The following is a 21,056-nucleotide window of genomic DNA, read 5'->3' as shown; positions in this document are numbered from 1 at the left end:
ATTCATTACAGAGACCCAACAGTACCACCATGAGCAAGCACTTGGCGACAAGGGCAAGGAAAAACTGCCTGTTAAAAGGCAGAAACCTAGGACAGATCCTCCGGCTCTAGGTGGGTGGTCGTCTGTCTCGACCAGTTGGGGTGAGAGAGAGAGAGAGAGAGAGAGAGAGAGAGAGAGAGAGAGAGAGCGACAGACAGACAGACAGGTGCACAGCAACAACAGTATTGGCAATGGCAGTCAAGCAGGACCATGGCAGGAGGCTCCACCAGGATCCATGAGAACCTGCGAGACGAGAAAGCACAAGAACTCCGGGGAAGAAGTGGAGTTAGTAACATGCATTAAAGGGACATGAATGAGTGCAGAAAGAGAGAGGAAGAGAGTAGCTCAGTGCACCATGGGAAATCCCCCGATAGTCTAGGCCTATAGCAGCATAACTAAGGGATGGTTCAGGACTCACCTGATCCAGCCCTAACTATAAGCTTTATCAAAGAGGAATGTCTTAAGCCTACTCTTGAATGTGGTGAGGGTGTCTGCCTCCCGAACCACAACTGGAAGCTGGTTCCACAGGAGAGGAGCTTGGTAACTGAAGGCTCTGGCTCCTGTTCTACTTTTAGAGACTATAGGAACCACAAGTAGCCCAGCATTCAGAGAACGTAGTCTTCTAGTGGGGTAATAGGGTACTATGAGCTCTTTAAGATATGAAGGGGCCTGACCATGAAGAGCTTTATAGGTGAGGAGGAGTATTTTAAATTCAATTCTACATTTTATAGGGAGCCAATGCAGAGTAGCTAGTACAGGAGAGATGTGATCTCTTTTTCTAGTTCCTGTCAGTACTCGTGCTGCAGCGTTCTGAATTAATTGGAGCGTTTTAATGGACTTATTGGGGCAACCTGATAATAAAGAGTTGCAGTAATCCAGCCTTGAAGTAACAAATGCATGGATTAGTTTTTCTGCATCTGTCTGTGATAGGATGTGTCTAATTTTTCTAATATTACGTAATAATAATATTACATAATAAACTCACATTATACTGTAGACTGCCGGAATGAATTGTTACAGTGAGTTACAGTAGTGGCATTGCAAAATAACAGGAGGAGGCTAGCATTTACCCACACAATGATGATACAGCAATGAAATGATGACATATTTTACCCAAAAGGTCAACTTCACTGTGACATCATAATGTCCTCAAAAAACACTTTTTCGTTATTCAACAACCTAACTCAGACACAGAAGAGAGGATTGTGACCATATTTCACAGTTGGTCAGAAACTTTGACTGAAAAAAATAGGTTTTTAGCCATAATTTAAGAATGAACAGGGCAATCCCAATTCAATTCAATTCAGTTTTATTTGTATGGCGTCAATTCATAACAGAAGTTATCTCAGGATACTTTTTAAATAGAGCAGGTCTAGACCGAACACGTCATAGCATTATTTACAGAGACCCAACAGTTCCCACCATGAGCAAGCACTTGGCGACGGTGGCAAGGAAAAACTTCCTTTTAAGAGGCAGAAACCGCGACAGACCCTTCGGCTCTAGGTGGGTGGCCGTCTGCCTTGACCAGTTGGGGAAAGAGAGAGAGAGAGAGACAGAGACAGACAGAGAGAGAGAGACAGAGAAAGAGAGACAGAGAGGGAACAGAGGGAACGACAGAAGGACAGAGACAGAGACAAAGGTGCACAGCAACAACAGTATAGTAGTAATAGTAGTGACCGATGATGAACATGAAGAAGATGATGGCGACTGTAAAATTGCTCGGAGGCGAAGGCAGGAAGGAAGGGATCTTGAAACTGTTCAGTCAGTCCAAATTTCTTTATTTCCCTTTTTTCCAAGCAGTGGATCAGTGCATCTTATTTACAGTGAGGATCAGCTTGGCCCAAACTGAAGAAAACAACAAGCTAACTAAAAAAACAACTTAGGAAAAAGGAAACTAGAGGTATGAAAAATAACCTCAACTCTGCTCAGGGCTATACACCTTTTAAACTGGGGCCTCTGGCTGCTCCCAAACCGTGTGGCCTGCTCACCAACATCCTCAAAAGTAGCCCCCCCTGGAGAACCCTCAACTGCTGCTTATATCCTATTACCACAGGAAGCAATTAAGAAAACAATTAACCTTTAGCATTAATTTATCTAATACCCAATAGTTAAGTTTTATAGGTCAACAGTAGAAAGAATTCACTACACATATCAAAAGAGTAAAATAGATCCCAACTGTTCAAAATAGCAAATCTCCCAAACGCCTCCTAAATCTCCCCCTCCATCTATACTACACTTCCCACACACATTCCCCCAGGAACCTGACCATAAAAGGAGTCCACCTGGGCGGGGACTGGTTTGCCAGTTCCTGGGTCCAAATCAGAAGATGGCCAAGTGCAATCATGTTTCAACCCAACATCTGAACTAATTACCAAACCCCAGACACCTGCCGGCTAGATGGTATGTAAAACGTGGCTGAGGTGGACAAGCACTCTATGTTGTGTTACATTTAAGTTACAGGTCACGGGGCATCCCCATGACAACGACGACGATGACGACAACAATGATGGGGGACAATGAGCAGCGATTATAGTAAAATAATAGTAACTGTAGTAATAATAAATCAGTGATATTAGCAATGGGAGTCAAGCAGGACCATGGCAGGAGGCTCTGTCAGGATCCATGAGAACCTGTGAGATGAGAAAACACATAAGAACTCCGGGGAAGAAGTGAAGGTTGTAACATGCATTAATAGGACATGAATGTGTGCAGAAAGAGAGACAGAGGAAGAGAGGAGCTCAGTGCATCATGGGAAGTCCCCCCGATAGTCTAGGCCTATAGCAGCATAACTAAGGGATGGTTCAGGACTCACCTGATCCAGCCCTAACTATAAGCTTTATCAAAGAGGAACGTCTTAAGCCTACTTCAGAGAACGCAGTGTTCTAGTGGGGTAATAGGGTACTATGAGCTCTTTAAGATATGAAGGGGCCTGATCATGAAGATCTTTGTAGGTGAGGAGGAGGATTTTAAATTCTATTCTAAATTTTACAGGGAGCCAGTGCAGAGAAGCTAGTACAGGAGAGATGTGATCTCTTTTCCTAGTTCCTGTCAGTACTCGTGCTGCAGCGTTTTGAATTAATTGGAGCGTCTTAATGGACTTATTGGGGCAGCCTGATAATAAAGAGTTGCAGTAATCCAGCGTAGAAGTAACAAATGCATGGATTAATTAATTAATTTCATCGGGCTTGATCGATAGCTATAACTGCGTATCATCTGCATAGCAATGAAAGTTAATGGGGTGATTCCTAATAATGTTGCCTAAAGGGAGCGTATATAATGTAAACAGTATTGGTCCATGTACAGAACCTTGTGGAACTCCATGACTAACTGTGGTATTTATGGAAGATTCATCGTTAACATGTACAAACTGCAAACGATCTGATAAGTATGACTTAAAACAGCTAAGAGCGGTTCCTTTAATGCCAATTTGATGCTCAAGTCTCTGTAAAAGAATATTATGGTCAATGGTGTCAAATGCAGCACTAAGATCTAATAATGCAAGTACAGAGACAAGTCCATTATCAGAAGCAATCAAAAGGTCATGTGTTGTAATGTGTGGGCACTGAACAAGTGCATGACAGTATTTCCTTCGTTATTACTAAATGTAACTGTAATCTTATTGTCTTTTTTCTGTAACGTTAACAGAATATAGTTACCTTTCCTTTTGTATCCTAATTACGTAACTCCATTATAGGGATGCACAATTCATCAAAATATTATCAGAATCACTCATCAATCATGATGAAGGTAAAATTTGTGACCAACAGCATTATAATGAAGTACTTTGGAGCTGCAGAGATACCCTGGCTTACAAATCTTCTCTAAAATTGTGATGCAAAAAGGATCATTTCCACAATAATCATTAATCATATTGCAAGTCCTTCTCTGTTACATGTTTTCCATTAGTACTGACTATTCACTAACAAAGACCACGGCAATGAACGTATGGAATTTAGAACAATTTTTTTGCATGTAATGAATAAATGTAAACTGATGTGGTGTACTGTAGGAGGGATGAATGGATCGGGAAAGGGTTGAGGGATGAAGGGATGAGGGTCGAGGGATGGAGGGTAGGGGTCGAGAGTTAAGGGATGGGGGTAAGGGTCGAGGGTTGAGGGCTGAAGGGTTGAGGGATGAAGGGATGAGGGATGAAAGGAAGAAGGGAAGAGAGTTCAGGGATGAAGGGTTGAAGGTTGTGGGATGAAGGTTGAGGAATGAAGAGGTATCGGAAGGAAGTGTGAGGGAAGAACAGATGGAAGAAAGGTGGGTTTGTTGGCAGATTGATGAATGGATGGAGGGAAAGGGTTGAGGGATGAAGGGATGAGGGTCGAGGGATGGAGGGTAGGGGTCGAGGGTTAAGGGATGGGGGTAAGGGTCGAGGGTTGAGGGCTGAAGGTTTGAGGGATGAAGGGATGAGGGATGAAAGGAAGAAGGGAAGAGAGTTCAGGGATGAAGGGTTGAAGGTTGTGGGATGAAGGTTGAGGAATGAAGAGGTATCGGAAGGAAGTGTGAGGGAAGAACGGATGGAAGAAAGGTGGGTTTGTTGGCAGATTGATGAATGGATGGAGGGAAAGGGTTGAGGGATGAAGGGATGAGGGTCGAGGGATGGAGGGTAGGGGTCGAGGGTTGAGGGATGAAGGGATCAGGGTCGAGGGATGGGGTAACGCTCTAAGGATGCGGGGTAAGGGTCGAGAGTTGAAGGGATGAAGGGTTGAGGGATGAAGGGATGAGGGATAAAGGTTGATGGTTGAGAGTATTGGAAGGAAGGGCGAAGGATGAACAGATGGAAGAAAGGTGGGTTTGTTGGCAGACTGATGAATAGACGGAGGGGTTCGGCAAGATTGTAAGAGTGGGTTGTGAGACTGAGTGGGGGAGCTGTCTCTTCGTATATATTGTAGAGAGCCCCCCAAAACCGGTTTTGTGTGGGTACGATAATCTTAATGATGGAACGGGCGAATGTGATGAAGCTGAGTGGTGCAAGGACGTTGAGCAGAAGAAAACGGAGACCAGATTGTCCTTCTGGGGAGTCATTTTCTTCGGCGAGGTTTTCTAAATGGGCGAGGTCGACGTGTATACCTAACTAATCTTACAATGATGACTGAAATAAAACTATTAACTGTTGCAGGGGCTTCCTTGCTTACCTGGACTGAATAAAATTGAATTGAATTGAATTGACTGAAAGGTGAACTGGTATTTTAATTGGACATTAAAAATCCGCTTGTGTATTTTCACAGCCGAGGGACGGCCGGAGAGATGGTGAGGTGAAGTCGGGTCGTGGTGGCTTTGCCCGAGGCGGCTGGAAGGATGCCGAAGACCGAAGACTCCCCTGGAGTTGTTGGTGGATGAAGGCTAGAAGCGTCGGGGCACGTGGATTGTTGAGCGGAGCCGAGGTGGCTGACGGGAAGGAATGGTAGGCGAAGAAGAGGACTCTGAGATTTTGGGAGCTTCCTATTCAACTTCAAAACATGTCACTGTCTGAAGGGTTGAGGATGAGCTTGTTCTCTCTGGTTCAAGGTTTTCATTTTTTTGTTTCTGCCGATCATGTGGAAACTGAATCGAGTGGGGAGTGGATGGATAAGGTGTGCTTAAGTAAGTGCGAGGCGTGGTTGTTCCTGAACCTAGTTATAAAACTTCATTTATACACAGTATTTGGCAGGCTATTTCTACCACTGCCAGTCTAACCATCAGTGTTATGCACACTGTGGAACACCATACATACAACACATATTCCTACATTCATGCAAAAACAAAAAAACAAACAAACAAGAAAAAGACTGCAAACAAAATGAAATGGTTTGCATAGAAACACTCTCCCACCAGTTTTATTTCCACAGGAAATGTTTAACAACATTTAAATGTTTAACATTGTGGGTTTGTATTCCCTGGTGTTAGCAATGATTATTTAGGTGAGCACTAAGACAAGATGAGTATAGAAATTAAAATACATTTCATGTACAACAGTGTCATATGTAAAACTGTGGTGAAGGTGATGTGAATCAGGAGGTGAGTTGCAGTTGGTCAGATGTCGCACTTCATGGATCTTTACGTTTTTTGCGTGATTGGATCCGTGCACATTTCGGACACTTCTTTTCCAAAAAACAGTGTTTGTGAAAGCAGGCCCTGCATGCTGTTAAAAGAGAAGCACTATTAATACAGCACTATTTATTACTGTAATGGTTGTGTCCCTGTATTACGCTGTGAATATAACAGCAAAGCCTTCTAAACATGTGGGACCAATGACAGTGGCCGCCCTATCTAGAGCCAGTGTTTGGTTTGTCTGTTCTGGTGTACTGTAGAAACATGGCAGTTCAACATGGCAGACTGTAGTAGAGGACCCCCTCCCTTTGTAGATAAAAACTGCTCAATCTAAGGTAACAAAAACACGATTCTTATTTTCAGATGATTATACATTAATGAAAACATAGCTATCAATATTATATTCCATTTCTGACAATAGATCCTCCTCAGTGTTACACACTGCACCTTTAATCTGTCAATAACTGATTTTTGGACACAGATACTTACAGGCAGTGGAAGCAAGCTGCAAACAGAACACTGACATATCAGTTTAAATTGATATGGGTGAACCATATCCAGCAGACACAGAGCGACATTAGCATTTACGCTCATGAATTTAAAGCTGCAGTAGGTAAATATAATTTTTGTTATACACACTGAAACTTTCACTATATGCTGACAGTATATAGTCCATGAGACAGATAATCTGTGAAAAAATTTGCTTCCTCTGGCTCCTCCTAGTGCTCCTAATGGTATTTGTAAGAATCTACCAGGGCTAAACGAAAACAATCAATTAAAGCTGAGAAAGATATAAAGATGCTTTGGGTGGTGGCTTGAAGATAGTTGATTGTTGAGTCTTATTCCCAGGGTCAGTATTTGACGATTTGGGAATGAGACTCAACAATCAACCATCTTTCTTGGCTCTGATTGGTTGTTTTTGTTCAGGCCCGGTAGATTCTTGCAAAGGCCACTAGGAGCACTACAATGACATTTTTTCACAGATTATCTGTCTCATATACTACTACATGTCAGGATGTAGTGAAAGGATATATCAAAGTTACCTACTGCAGCTTCAAGTCTAATATTACTGTTTTTGGTCCCCACAAACATCTGAGAAAAATATCTGGTTCTTGTAGTTTTATTACCCACTTCCTACTGTAATATTAAACCTGTCTGAATTAAGCTTTTATCTACAAACAAGCATGCAATTCCTGCCCATTTGCCTTAATTTTACAGTATATGTATACAGTTTAGGACATCTGATATCTTGCACATACTGTATCATCTATTTTATTTAGTAGTCAACATCTGTCAGCTCTTACCTGGACAGCGCTTACATATGTCACTCTGAAAAGGAAAGATGATGTCTCTTTCTCGGCAGAACTCGCAGATAAAACCTCGGGCCAGACACAACTGTGGAAAAAGTCAGAAATAATTGTCAGAATTAGAGGTTTGATTCCACAGAGTGCAGTGATAGCAGGAGTCCCTCCTCTAAAACAAAAATGTCCCAGAGTAATATAGTTGAAGAACAAGCTATGGATGTGTCATTTTAGAGATACAGCCTATGATCATCATGATCATTAGGAACTGTTTGGATGAAGTGAAAAACAGACAGACAGAATCCCAATGAGATTAAGAGGTATGTTACCACTGGCATATTTTTCAGTGACCCTATAGTAGGCCATTATTTAAAAGATCTTTGCCAATAAGCACACCCAGAACCAAAGGGACATCTTGGTAAGGGGTGATTGTTGTGAACCACCCCAACATTTTCTATCTAACCTACCATGTGGGAATTTCCAGATGTGTAGTGGCATTTTTTAAGCATCGGAGGGCACCCACAATGCATGCATATCTGTGCACGGACTTGTTGTGAAGGCTATATAACTACTGTTCCTATGGTGGTAGGTTTACATACATTAGTCACGATCCAATAGGCTAGGCTATGAAAAAAAAGTTTAACAGGCTGGCTTTGTAATGTTTCTTTGTGAAGGGGATGTCAGAAGAGCCTGCAGCTACCAGAACCTTTTAAGGCGGAATGTTTTCTTGCATGTTAGTTGATGCACAAGTTGTTGTCATTAAATAATCAACACTTTAAAAAGAGTTATTCAGGGCGCCTTCTAGCTGCTTTAGCCTTTAGTCTACCCTTGCTGCTTCCTCTGCAAGCCGCTTTCCAACCCACCTCCACTCAGCTCCTCCTTTTATGCTGTATCCGATTGAATATCTGTTGTCACTGATGTTTGCTCTGTTCTGTACCATGGTGGGTCTTTGCTGCTGCTCTCCTTGCCCTAAGCTGTCCATGTACAGTGGTATGTAAAAGTTTGGGCACCCCTCTGAGAATTCATGATAATTTGCTCGACCTTTATAAGAGAAGATCACAGCAACAAGATTTGTTTTCCTACAGAGATGTAGACATTTGAGTGTTTTCCAGACCGAAATTCTATTCTATGTAGCATTACATAGTTTTATTATAATAAAATAAAATGTAAAAAATGGGATGTACAAAAGTTTGGGCACCCTTTTAATCGCATTAATTTCAAGACCTGTAGGGATTTATAGCTGAGAGGTTGCAGCACAAAATTGCTTTGATTAGCTTGTGAGACCTTCAATTACAAAGACAGGTGGAACCAATCATGAAAAAGGCTGTTTAACATAGGTAATTGCTGGCTGTACTTGTCCTAGGTTCTTTCTTAGAGTATGGCAACATGGGGGCCTCTAAACAACTCTCCACTGACCTAAAAACTAAGATAATTCATTATTATGAATTAGGAGAAGGGTACAAGAAATTATCTGGAAGGTTTGGACTGTCTGTCCCCACAGTCAGAAATGTAGTGCCGAAATGGAAGGCCACAAGAACAGTCCTTGTGAAGGAAAAATGTGGTAGGCCGAAAAACATACAGGAAAGGCACAGGCGAAGGGTGGTTAGAATGGTCACAGACAAGCCACAGACCACCTCCAGAGAACTACAAGAACATCTGGCTGCTGATGCTGTAGTTGTTCATCGCTCCACAATCCAGCGTACTTTGCATCAGGAAAAGCTCATTGGAAGGGTGATGCGCAAAAAGCCTTTCCTGAGTGTTCATCACAAGAAGAGTCGTATGAGGTATGCAGAAGCACATCTGGACAGGCCAGAAGCATTTCTGTGGTCAGAATACTGTGATCAGATGAGACTAAGATAGAGTTATTTGGTCAGAACAAGCGGAGGTGTGCATGGCCAAAAAAACACACTGAATTCCATGAGAAGAACTTATTGCCTACTGTGAGGGGTCCATCATGTTATGGGGCTGCGTGGCTAGCACAGGTACTGGAAACATGGTCAAAGTTGAGGGCCACATGAATTCCTCTCGGTATCAGCAGATTCTTGACAAGAATGTTCAAGAGTCGGTCAAGTTGAAGCTACGCCGGGGTTGGATTTTTTCAGCATGACAGTGATCCTAAGCACTGTTCAAAATCCACCAAGGAATTCATGAAGAAGCACAAGTACAATGTTCTGGAATGGCCATCCCAGTCCCAAGACCTTAACATCATTGAAAATGTATGGATTGATTTGAAGCAGGCTGTCTACGCACGGAAGCCAAGAAACCTGACTGAACTGGAGGCGTTTTGTATGGAGGAATGGGTCAAAATACCACCTGCCAGACTTCAGGGACTTGTCTGTGGCTATAGGAGGCGTCTACAGGCTGTTATTGCAGCAAAAGGAGGCTCTACTAAATATTAATGGAATTATTTATTTGGGGTGCCCAAATTAATGCACATGCCTATTTTTGTTTAAATGCACATAAAAATGTTTCTGTTGGACCAATAAAAATGATTTCACTACTGAGATGTTTCTGTTTCCATAAGGTATAACATATGTTAAAATGAAGTTGCTGCTTCAAAAGCTCAGCAAGTGACAAACTGATGCAGTGATTTTCCTAAGGGGTGCCCAAACTTTTGCATACCACTGTATGCACATAGAAGGGCAGGGAAGACCCAGAACAGAGCCATACCGCCAAATATAACATTCTGCATTTGGAAATAAAGTTTTCTTTTGACAAATGTGACCTGGCTGAACAGGGTTTGTGAAAGCAGGCCCTGCATGCTGTAAATGCGTGAAAATGTACATCAATTTCGACCGGATTATGTGAACTGTGAATATTCTATTTCCTCACTTGGAGAAAAAAGTGTCATTCCAGTGCGCTCCACAGGACTATACCTACAGGAATTTCCCTTGTTTGGTCTACATCTGTGCCCAGTGTAGATTTATGATTAGAGGAGGTGATTTGTACATCCGGTAACTGAAAAAAATTCAACATTAAGAACAGGATCTCTTGTAGAAACTTAACTTAATCAGATAAGATTGAAGTTCTGGTTATTGTTAATGGTTCTGATCATATTTCTAACCCTCCACCTCAGACCACTAACAACAAACAGGAAACCCTCAGCTAGAAACTTGGGAGTTGTTTTTGTCCAGTACCTTGAACCTTGCTTTGCCAGCACAGAGTATAATCCCAGTATTTACAAATTTAGAAATATCGCCAAAATCAAACAGATGCTCTGCAAAACATAGCTGAACAACTTCTCCATGCCCTTATTTCCTCCCACCTAGACTACTGCAAATTACTATTTACTACCTGAAGGACTACTGTCAGTTCAGAATGCAGCAGCAAGACAACTCACACACACTTAATGTAGGGAACACATCTCTTCAGTCCTGACTGAACTACACTGGCTCCCCATCCGCTTTTAAAAACACACCTATACAGGCTGGCATTTGTATGATATTTTATCATGTCAACTGTTTTTGTTGCTCTTTCATATGTTGTTGTATTTTCTGTGTTGATTGTTGAAATCTCTATTTTATTTTATGCTATCTTTGCACATATTATATTGTATGGTATTGTATTTTGTCAAGCATCTTGTAACTTGAGAGGTGCTATAGAGTATATAAAGTTTATAACCAAATATGTGGTCTATCTATTGAAATGTCCTTGTGTGTTAACATATACAGGTAAAACTAAACAGGTGTGATATCTGTACATAAAGGTATACAATGGTACTTCCTTTTTTTTGGTGATAAGGACAGGGGAAATCTATTACATTCTATTACAGGGGGAAATCATAATGGCCAGATGTGGCCACGATCTATGCCAAAATTTAAAAACAGTTACATGAAGTCCCAAATCTTGTCCAAAGCCATGTTGTACAGTGCTATTGGGCCCTATCTTGCCGATCTGAAACGCAAGTATCAAACGCAAAACGCAAGTAGCTTTGTGGGCGGATCTCGGGCGCTGTTGCTATTATGTCGGCGGGATAAATGACTCTTGCGCCCAGCGCAAATCTAAAATGGGTTGGTCTGAAGTAGCTACATTAGTCATAGGTGTGGTTTGGGCGTAACGTGTAATAAACCAATCAGAGCGTCATCTCACATTCCCTTTAAAAGCAGGTGCGCTTGTTCCATGGCTATTATATTGCTATTATAACGGCGGTTTTGCCAGGCGCACGCCAGGAGCGGTTCACAGCCGAGGAGACCGACGTTCTCGTCATGGCCGTAAAATACAGAGAAGTGGCATTATTGACATGAAATAAATGCAACACAGCCATACAATAAATCAAAACAATGTAGCGCAGCTTCCAGGAAGAAGACCCTGGCCTCGGGAGCAGTGCGCCCGGGCCGAGCAGTGCGCAAGGGCCAGCTGAGGAGGGAGCAGTGCAAACACCAAGGTGCAGAGGATCCAGACCCACTACACGCCGGAGGACCACCCGTTCCTGCAGCAAACCGGGTTTGACATGCTGGAGCGGGAGCTGTCCGGGATGCGGCACAGTATTAATGCCCGTCTTGACCGGGTGGCGATGTTGCTGCTGCCTCTCAGGCGCATCCCCTCAAGTCTGCGCCCTTAAAATAGCATCTGAATAAGCGCCACTGACTTTAGACTAGGTTTTTCCTGGTCTGTGGCGGAATTGTTATCTGAAACAGCAAAATAGCACCAGGGAACGTTTGCACCGGAACACGCCTCCTCTTTTCACTGAACCGCCCCCCCGGAGCGCAAGTTCATTCCCTAATTTAAGGATGTGCGTCGGTGGAGGGAAAATTCCAATGTGCGTCGAGTGCAAAATAGGAATTATACAAGCGCCAGTGTACAAAGTCAATTGCGCTGAGTGCAAGATAGAGCCCTTAGACTCACTTCACAATGTTCAACGTGATGGATGGAGGAGTGCAGCAATGCCTTAGCCTGCAGCACAAGCTGACCCTTCTTCACCCTCAGGAGGTCCTCCATGGAGAAGACGAGAGGCTGCTCCATCAGATGAGCAGGAAGCTGTTCAAACTCAGTCATCACCCTGGGACACAAACACACACACATCAAAACTTTCTTGATAATAATATAACATGTTTGTAGACCTTTGGCTGCATTATTTTGGTTGAACAGTGCATTTGAACTTGAATGTCAGAGGGGAACTCTAACTTCAAATAGTTTCATTTGTTCTAAAGATCTGGTTATTAATGGATGGGATGTACTAGTTGCAATGGCTTCAATTTGGAAGTAATTGCCCTTGTTGTGCCCTCACCACATGCCCTCACACAGAGTAGGCTTAAGACGGTCCTCTTTGATAAAGCTTATAGTTAGGGCTGGATCAGGTGAGTCCTGAACAATCCCTTAGTTATGCTGCTATAGGCCTAGACTATCGGGGGATTTCCCATGGTGCACTGAGCTCCTCTCTTCCTCTCTCTTTCTGCACTCATGTACCATTAATGCATATTACTAACTTCACTTCTTCCCCGGAGTTCTTGTGCTTTCTCGTCTCGCAGGTTCTTATCGATCCTGGTGGACCCTCCTGCCATGGTCCTGCTAGATTGCCATTGCCAATACTGTTGTTGCTGTGCACCTGTCTGTCTCTCTCTCTCTCTCTCTCTCTCTCTCTCTCTCTCTCTCTCTCACACTCTCTCTCTTTCACCCCAACTGGTCGAGGCAGACGACCACCCACCTAGAGCCGAAGGATCTGTCCTAGGTTTTTCCTTGCCCTTGTCGCCAAGTGCTTGCTCATGGTGGTACTGTTGGGTCTCTGTAAATAATGTTTTAAAGAGTTCGGTCTATACCTACTTTATTTGAAAAGTGTCCTGAGATAACTTCTGTTATGAATTGGCGCTATACAAATAAAATTGAATTGAATTGAATTGTTAGAGCAAAGTAAGTCAGACAGCAGTTGCTGCAAACTGATGTTTTTGTCCTGTAAGCCTGAGATCAGCCTGACCTGACAAAAAAATGGGCCTTTGACATAACAATTGATCATTTTAATTTGCGTAGTGCGGACAATGACTGATGCCACTTCATGACGTCCCAACAGAAAGACTAGCCTTCCATGTCAAATTCCATTACGTGTTATGTGATCCATGTTCTGTATTGGCCAACTGTCACGAACCGGACAAAATTCACACACATCACCAACACAGCGGCCAAGATGATCGGACTCCCCACACCCAATCTCACAGAACTAAACAACAGGGCCATCTCACGCATTGCAACCACAATAGAACTGGACATTACACACCCACTCAACCAATATCTCACCCCACTGCCTTCTGGACGGAGGTACCGAACATTAAGGTGCAAGAAAGCTCGCTATGGGAAAAGCCTGATCCCTGCAGCTATTGCTGCTTTAAACAAAGGGGCGCGCTGAGTGTGTAACCTGTCATGTATTATTTATTTGATTGGGTTTTTTTTTTTGGTTTTTTTTTTTGTTTTGTTCTGTAGATTTGTTAATTGTGGATAGCGTGTTTCTTTGTTGAGTGTATGGTGTTGCCTGCAGGTGCAGTGATGTGAACATGAATTTCCCCCTTGGAGGACAATAATTTGAATTGATTTACTGATAGAGCACAGAATGCACGAAGCAAACTAGCTTAATGGAGTGTTTTACTCTAGAATATCTGACCTGTCTGCTCCACTCCTCAAAGGGACAGTTCATGAGGATATGGACTTCATTACTCCGCTTGTCGAATTCCACAGTGGCTTCAGCAGTTGCAAGCATTCTACTTGACTAATTATTGACCCTCTCTTGTACCTTGCTTACAATACTATAATTGGAATCCTTTTATTATATCTGTACTATATTTTTTTTAAAAATGCATTGATTGTTGCATTGTCATTGTTAATATTTTAAATGTTAACAAACACTCAATTCAGTATTACAACATTATCTGCATAAACAGTAATATTTAATCCAAGGTTTGTACTAAATGTTCTGTACCTTCCAGAAAATCTGCAGGCCTTCAGCAGCTTCTTGACACCCAGCAGCTGATCCTGGAGCTCCTGAAGGAAAGAGGAAGGAAGGAAGGAAGGAAGCAAATAAAGGATAAAAGGAACAAAGGTAAAGTCAATAGAAATAATGGAATTAAGTGATATGATATATGATATTAAAATAATAATAATAATGATAATAATAGTAATTGAGTATTAACTCACCCTGAACTTGTCCAGCTCCTTCACTCTGCTGTACAGTGTCTTACCAACGCACCTCAGGTCAAACAGAGGCTGATGCCAAACTGAATCCAGCAGCTGTTTGGAGAATTCACTCACAGGGTACCTGCAATATTCATATCATTATGACACATCTGATCAACAGTCAGAGTAAACAGTAAACATCTGTCTGTGTTCCAGCTGAGGTCACTGAATGGTGTTATATGAATCATCATACCTTTAATATGATTGAGAGTAGCAGTAGAATTAATATCTGTCTGTCTGGGAATTTACTTAATGTATCATTACTTTTATTAGCCTTCGTTTTTAATCTAATGCTCTAATTTATTTTTCTTTGTTTTTTTATTTGAATTGAAAATTATGTTATGTTATTTGCTAAAAAAAGGTCAACATTGTAAAACTTGTTACCAGAAAGTTATTGTATTCAAAGTTTTTTATAGCAAGCAGGACACTAGTTTCAGTAGTATAACTGCTATGTTTATTATTACTATTAAAGCTGCAGTAGGTCATATTTGCTGAAACGTTCACTATATCCTGGCAGTACTACATGAGACAGATAATCTGTGAATTTAAAAAAAAAAAAGGTATCTCTGGCTCCTCCTAGTGCTTCTAATGGCATTTGCAAGAATCCACCACACCCAAACAAAAACAACCAATCAGAGCCCAGAACCCCACCATCCTGTGCTGGGGAGGAGACATCAGGACTTATGGTGCCCACAAGCTGAGCAAGCTGGTGAGGAAGGCCAGCTCAGTGGTGGGGACAGAGCTGGACAGTGTCATTTATAGTTTTATATTTTCTATTATATTTTGTAATATTCTAATTTCTGATACAATTATATGTACACTGTACTCTTTTTATTGCACTATATTCCCCAATGCAACTGTGTTTGAATTTCTCCTACGGGGATTACTAAAGTTATATCTTATCTTATGCAAATGTCATCAATAAAAGTACTGGGACAATAAATCAAATGCAGCTTTCCAGGCACTGTGTGTGTTTAAGAAAAAAGAAGCACATATTTACTGCCATTATGCCAGGGTTAGCTTGTTTGACCTGTCTGTGTTATTGGAATAAAGCTGAACATCATGAAACATCACAACCTATTGTCCTATTAACCTATTATTGATACAAAATAAATAAACAAAATAAAGAGTTAAAAAAAGGATTAAAATGTATGTATAAATAAAAAAAAGTGATAAAACAGATAGATAATAATATTAATACTAGTGGTACTAGTGGAAGTTTTATTACCTGCCAAAGTCCCAACAAGACAGAACCCGACCAGGAATCATAGCCTCAGAGCCGCTGTGGCAGCAGTCACAGAAATACCTGCCACATGAATTAGAATTAATATGTAACTTCATCTTTTTGTTAAGACCATCAACCAAGGTTATTGTAGTTCAATAAAACTAAACTAAAAACTAAAACTAGCTATGAAAGAAACATCTTAGGTAACTGAAATATACATAAAAACTAGACTTTAGAAAACAACAAAATCTAACAACAATACTCACCCCAACTGGTCGAGGCAGACGACCACCCACCTAGAGCCGAAGGATCTGTCCAAGGTTTCTGCCTTTTAACAGGCAGTTTTTCCTTGCCCTTGTCGCCAAGTGCTTGCTCATGGTGGTACTGTTGGGTCTCTGTAAATAATGCTATAAAGAGTTCGGTCTAGACCTGCTCTATTTGAAAAGTGTCCTGAGATAACTTCTGTTATGAATTGGCGCTATACAAATAAAATTGAATTGAATTGAATTGAATTGAATTGAATACTCTGTACTTACAAAACTAACTAAAGTAGATTAAAGTATACAGGAAGTGTCTTTAGTTTTAGTGTTTGTCAATTTGGTCAAATTTGTCAACAGAACGAGCATGAGGAGGCACTGGTGCATCTGTTTATTGAGTCTGTCAATGTGTTTGTATTGTAATACCTATTCTGACAAATATATATTATATAATAAATAATAGGTCTTAATAATAATATTATAATAAAAAAAAACAAATAGGGAAACTAATACAAACTAAACCACAACTAATCTGAAACAAGCAAAAAGAAAAAAAAAAAGCTAATGAAAAATAAAAAATTATAATAACTCATCAATACAGTTGTGTATTTTCTTTACTGTTCATTGTTTTTTATTTATGCTGGCAGCCTGGCAGCGGAGATGTCAGCTTGCTGTTTGTTCCACCTTTTTGCAATATACTGTAATATATCAGCAACTATCAAATTAATGACCATGAAATTTTGTATAGATATTCATGGTGATCCTCTGACTTTTCCTCTGGCGCCACCATGAAGTTGACATTCGTGGTTTTTGGTTAAATATACTATTGGATGGATTGCCACACTTATACTCAGTTTTGTGCTAAATGGCAAATGTTAAACTAAGATGATGAACACAGAAAACATTTTATCTGCTAACCATCAGTATGTTAGCATTAACATTGTGAGCCTGTTAGCATGCTAACATTAGCATTTGGCCCAGCCTCAAAGTATTTTATACGTACCTGCCGAGGTATTCACAATATCGTAGTTTCTTGATGTACTCTGGTGGCAGAGAGAGAGGCAGAACTTTCAAGGGGAATCTGACCCGGTGGCAGACATTAAGAATAACTAGATAGAAATATATATATATATATATATATATATATATATATAATATCTTATTTTCTGTTGGTCTTGTTTGTTGATGTAGCTCATATAGAGACATCAGTATTAGATTGAGGCTGTTTCATAACCAGTTAAAAATGCTGTTCTAATTCTGACATCCTGCAGATACAGCAGAATAGATATCAAAACACATTGTTTTCAATAATTCACTTTTCCTGACCCTTAACACTTGAACTGGGGAATTAATTTATTGCAGAGTGTTGCTATACACAACGCCACCCTATAAAGTACAAAATGTTTGGTGCTCTTTACAATCCAATACTCACTGGGCTCTACCTCTGTCCCACAGCCTGCACATAGGAAGTGCTGCAAAGCCACTATTGCACTGCGTCTGGATGAGGAAACAAACAGTCAACTGTGAATTTACACACACACACACATATATATATATATATATATATATATATTAGTGCTGTCAAATGATTAAAATATTTAATCGCGATTAATAATGTCATAGTTAACTCGCAATTAATCGCACATTTTTATCTATTCTAAATGTCCCTTGATTTCTTTTTGTCCCATTATTTTTTCTCATTTTAATGCTCTTATCAACATGGAAAAGTGGCTTGCTTTGTGCAAATGTTATTATTGGCATATACTGTAGTGTTCAATTTCACACTAACATCATCCATTGTCGCCTGGTTTTGACGAGGGGGAGGAGAATTCGGATCAGCTGTGTGCTTGGCCACCAAGTGGTATTTCAGACTGGACGTGCTGCGATGATAGCTCAGTTCACAACAACAAAACACACAGATCACTTTGGTCTTATCAATGGAACCATTTGGCAACTTTTTAAAAGTAAACTTTCCATTCAGAATATTATTGGCATCCATGTCGGCGTCTCGTGCTCGCCATCCACTCAAAACGTAACGTCTACTACTCTTAAACAAGTGTGTGCGGCGTGCCTGTTGTTTTGTTTCCGGTCTAGCTAGATCCGGTGTAGTTGTTGCAACAGCATGTGAAAAAAACTACAAAGTGTGCTAGGCCAAAAAGAACGTTAATCTCGTGATAAAAAAATGTACGCCGTTAAAATGGGTTAGCGTTAACGCCATTAATAACGTGTTTAACTGACAGCACTATATATATATATGTGTATATATCAGATGCAACGAAGACCTGGGGCTTGGTTGAACAGTGAAGATGATCTGGAAACGTGGTGGGGCCCAGCTTAGTGATCCTCTCATCCTGGTCCTCAGTCTGATCTCCTCTGTTAGGCTGTCACTGCTCACCGCCATGTTTCCGGTACCTGGCAACTGCCAAAGATGAGACAAAAGGCTGTCAGAGAGCAAAGGTAAAAAATATTATACAATGAATTTTATTTTATTTTTTGTCATATCAAGCTAAGTTTGTCTGTCAGCAGTGGTAAACACATTCCATGGTTCCAGCTTCACAAATGTGAATAATTGCCACTTTCCTTTTAATTATTTTGATTTATTTTTAATAATTTTGGACTGTTGGTTGGACCAAACCAATCAGTCGATTAATGGTGAAAATAATCTGCAGATTAATTTGTCCTATACAACCAACAGTAAAATCCTGCAGTAATAATAATCATGACAAAATGTGACAGTCACTGTCAGCCTCTTTTTCTTTGGCATTAAGTACTTTAGTTTTGAGCATTTTACACTCAACATTTAATACTTTAAGTAAATTTCTTGATTATACTTACATACTTACAGTGAAACTTACAATAAAAAACAATAAGTTATAGAGTCTCCATCACACTAAATTAAAACAATTATAAAGCCATAATTTTCATATTTGGTTGCTGTACATGTTCTCACCTCCTGTAGCGAGCTATGGAGGCTTTGCCCACCATGTTGAGGCTGGTTGGAAGGAAGCCAGCTCCTCCTGAACTCCAGCACCAGCTGCTGGGCCAGCCACTCTGCACTGCATTATGGGAGACCACAGACTGACTCAGGGATCACACAATCAGAACAAATGTATAGATTTGGACACATAGATACGTTTAGACCTTAACTATAAGTTATTTATGGTTTGTTTGTGAGTTCTTACTTTCTGGGAGAATCTCTCTGTGTCAGTGTAGTGTCTACTCCACTTTCTGGAATGAAAACGCATAAAATGATATTCAGGAATGTATTAATTATTGTTTACCTAGAGAAAAATAATTCCTACAGTTAGTTATAATACATTCCCTTACTCATTCGTCAATGTTAGAGTCCACATGAAATAGAAATCAGAGTGCTATTTGCTTATGTTTTTTAGTTGCTAACTAACTAATGGCATCCCACGGTTGGAATGTTTAGCAACAAGTCCATCTGGAAACTCCCCTCTGTACCGCTGTCATTAAATTGTCCTCTGTCTGTCTGAGAGGCCATGTTTACTGGGAGACTGCTGAGCCCCGTATTGTTGCATGCTAACAGCAGCTCCTTTAGCAGTTAGCTGAGTTGAGGCAGATCAGCCAGAAGACCTCAGATAGAAAACAAGAAAGTATTTCTTCCTTAAAATATGATCCAGTTTTACCCAAATCCCTAATAAAGTTATGTTTTTGTACGGTAGAGAGAGCCATGCTGTTGCTACCTTGCTAACTAATTAACCTTAGCTCTTTATTGCTTAAAGTGGAAGCGTGACGAGTGAATGTCTTACTATTATTGGTTGAAATTGGTTGGTTAGCGCTTAGGTTTTAAAAAAATATTTCATTTTGATATAAAAATACAGTTGTTCGTTTTTTGGCATACATTGTTTAGTAGGGATACAGTACGACTAGGTTAAAAAGGGGGTTACACAGGCATTTTTCATTTCATTTGGACTTCAATATGCACTTTATCCCAGATATTTCATTTGTAATAAAGTGCTGGTACATAAAAATACTGTCTTTGCCTGGTTCTGTTGCCGGCTAATGGCAGATACAGCTAGGATGATTATGAACCAAGTGTGAACCTATCGTGACGTCACCCATTGGTACCTGTAGACTCAAGTTTGGCGACTGGCCACTGCCATGACAGTAAAACGGAGCCAGTGCGAGCCAGCGAACATGACATACTGCAAGTTGGTCTACGCTCACTGGCTGAGCAGTTCATATGTCAATTATAAGGTAGCCCCGCTGAAAAGCATAACAGCTTTATCGTCTATTTTACTATAAATGGGACCATAATTGACTAAATGAACATCAAAATGTATGGAAGCTGTTAAACTAGCGACGGAGACCCTAAACTCATCAGCAAACTGATTACTGAGCTCATAAATTAAGTGAGAAGTCGGCTCATTCTCCATTAAAGTGAATGGGATCGCTGTGTTATTGCAGCCAATGGAGCTCCCTCTGCTGTAATTTACATAGAATGCAGGTTTTGAGACACTTTCGCGTTAGCTTCACTTTTCAGACCCGGAATCTCTTTCCATTAAATATACTGTCAATGTGATGAACACAGTTAACATTGTAACAGCTAACCATCAGTATGTTAGCATTAACATTGTGTGCATGTCAACTTTGAGGACTTGCTGACTAATATATCCCACCCACTGACAGGTGCCCTGGTAACCAGTGCTCAGTGTTATTCACTTCACCTCTCAGTGGTCATAATGTTGCCACTGATATATATATACATATTTATATTGCTAATAATATTGTTATTATTATTATTACTATTACTATTACTACAGTTACTATTATTACTATAATCACTGTCATCGTCATCATCTTCTTCATGTTCATCAGTATCACCATCAGTCACTACTATTAGTGTAGTTATTGCTGTGCAACTTTTGTCTCTTACGTCGTCACCTCTGTCTCTGTCCTTCGGTCTTTACCCCATTCTCTCTCTCTCTCTCTCTCTCTCTCTCTCTCTCTCTCTCTCCCTCTCTCTCCCCCCCAACTGGTCGAGGCAGACGACCACCCACCTAGAGCCGGGGTCTG

General features: G+C 40.8%; 1 protein-coding gene across 18 annotated transcripts in view; it reads right to left on the bottom strand.

Moving 5' to 3' along the window:
* Positions 1-5,830: 5,830 nt before the first annotated feature.
* The window catches only part of rubcnl (rubicon like autophagy enhancer), an 83,790-nt gene continuing 68,564 nt past the window's right edge, over positions 5,831-21,056 (bottom strand). For 5 of the 18 annotated variants that reach the window (XM_051403239.1, XM_051403255.1, XM_051403256.1 and 2 more), the window contains one exon: positions 9,957-10,138. In XM_051403239.1, the coding sequence (XP_051259199.1) occupies positions 9,972-10,138 (167 nt within the window). In that variant the 3' untranslated portion in view covers positions 9,957-9,971. Of the gene's footprint in view, positions 6,167-7,379; positions 7,471-9,956; positions 10,139-12,221; positions 12,376-14,280; positions 14,343-14,495; positions 14,617-15,762; positions 15,841-17,019; positions 17,060-17,448; positions 17,514-18,298; positions 18,436-18,966; positions 19,073-19,198; positions 19,245-21,056 lie in introns of those variants that run through there. The other 13 variants (XM_051403248.1, XM_051403253.1, XM_051403241.1 and 10 more) reach the window with 11 other exon arrangements.

Source organism: Dicentrarchus labrax, unplaced genomic scaffold (genome assembly GCF_905237075.1).
Source record: "Dicentrarchus labrax unplaced genomic scaffold, dlabrax2021, whole genome shotgun sequence".
Lineage (NCBI taxonomy): Eukaryota > Metazoa > Chordata > Actinopteri > Moronidae > Dicentrarchus > Dicentrarchus labrax.
Note: the sequence above shows the minus strand (reverse complement) of the source record. Positions and strands in the feature narration are given on the sequence as shown.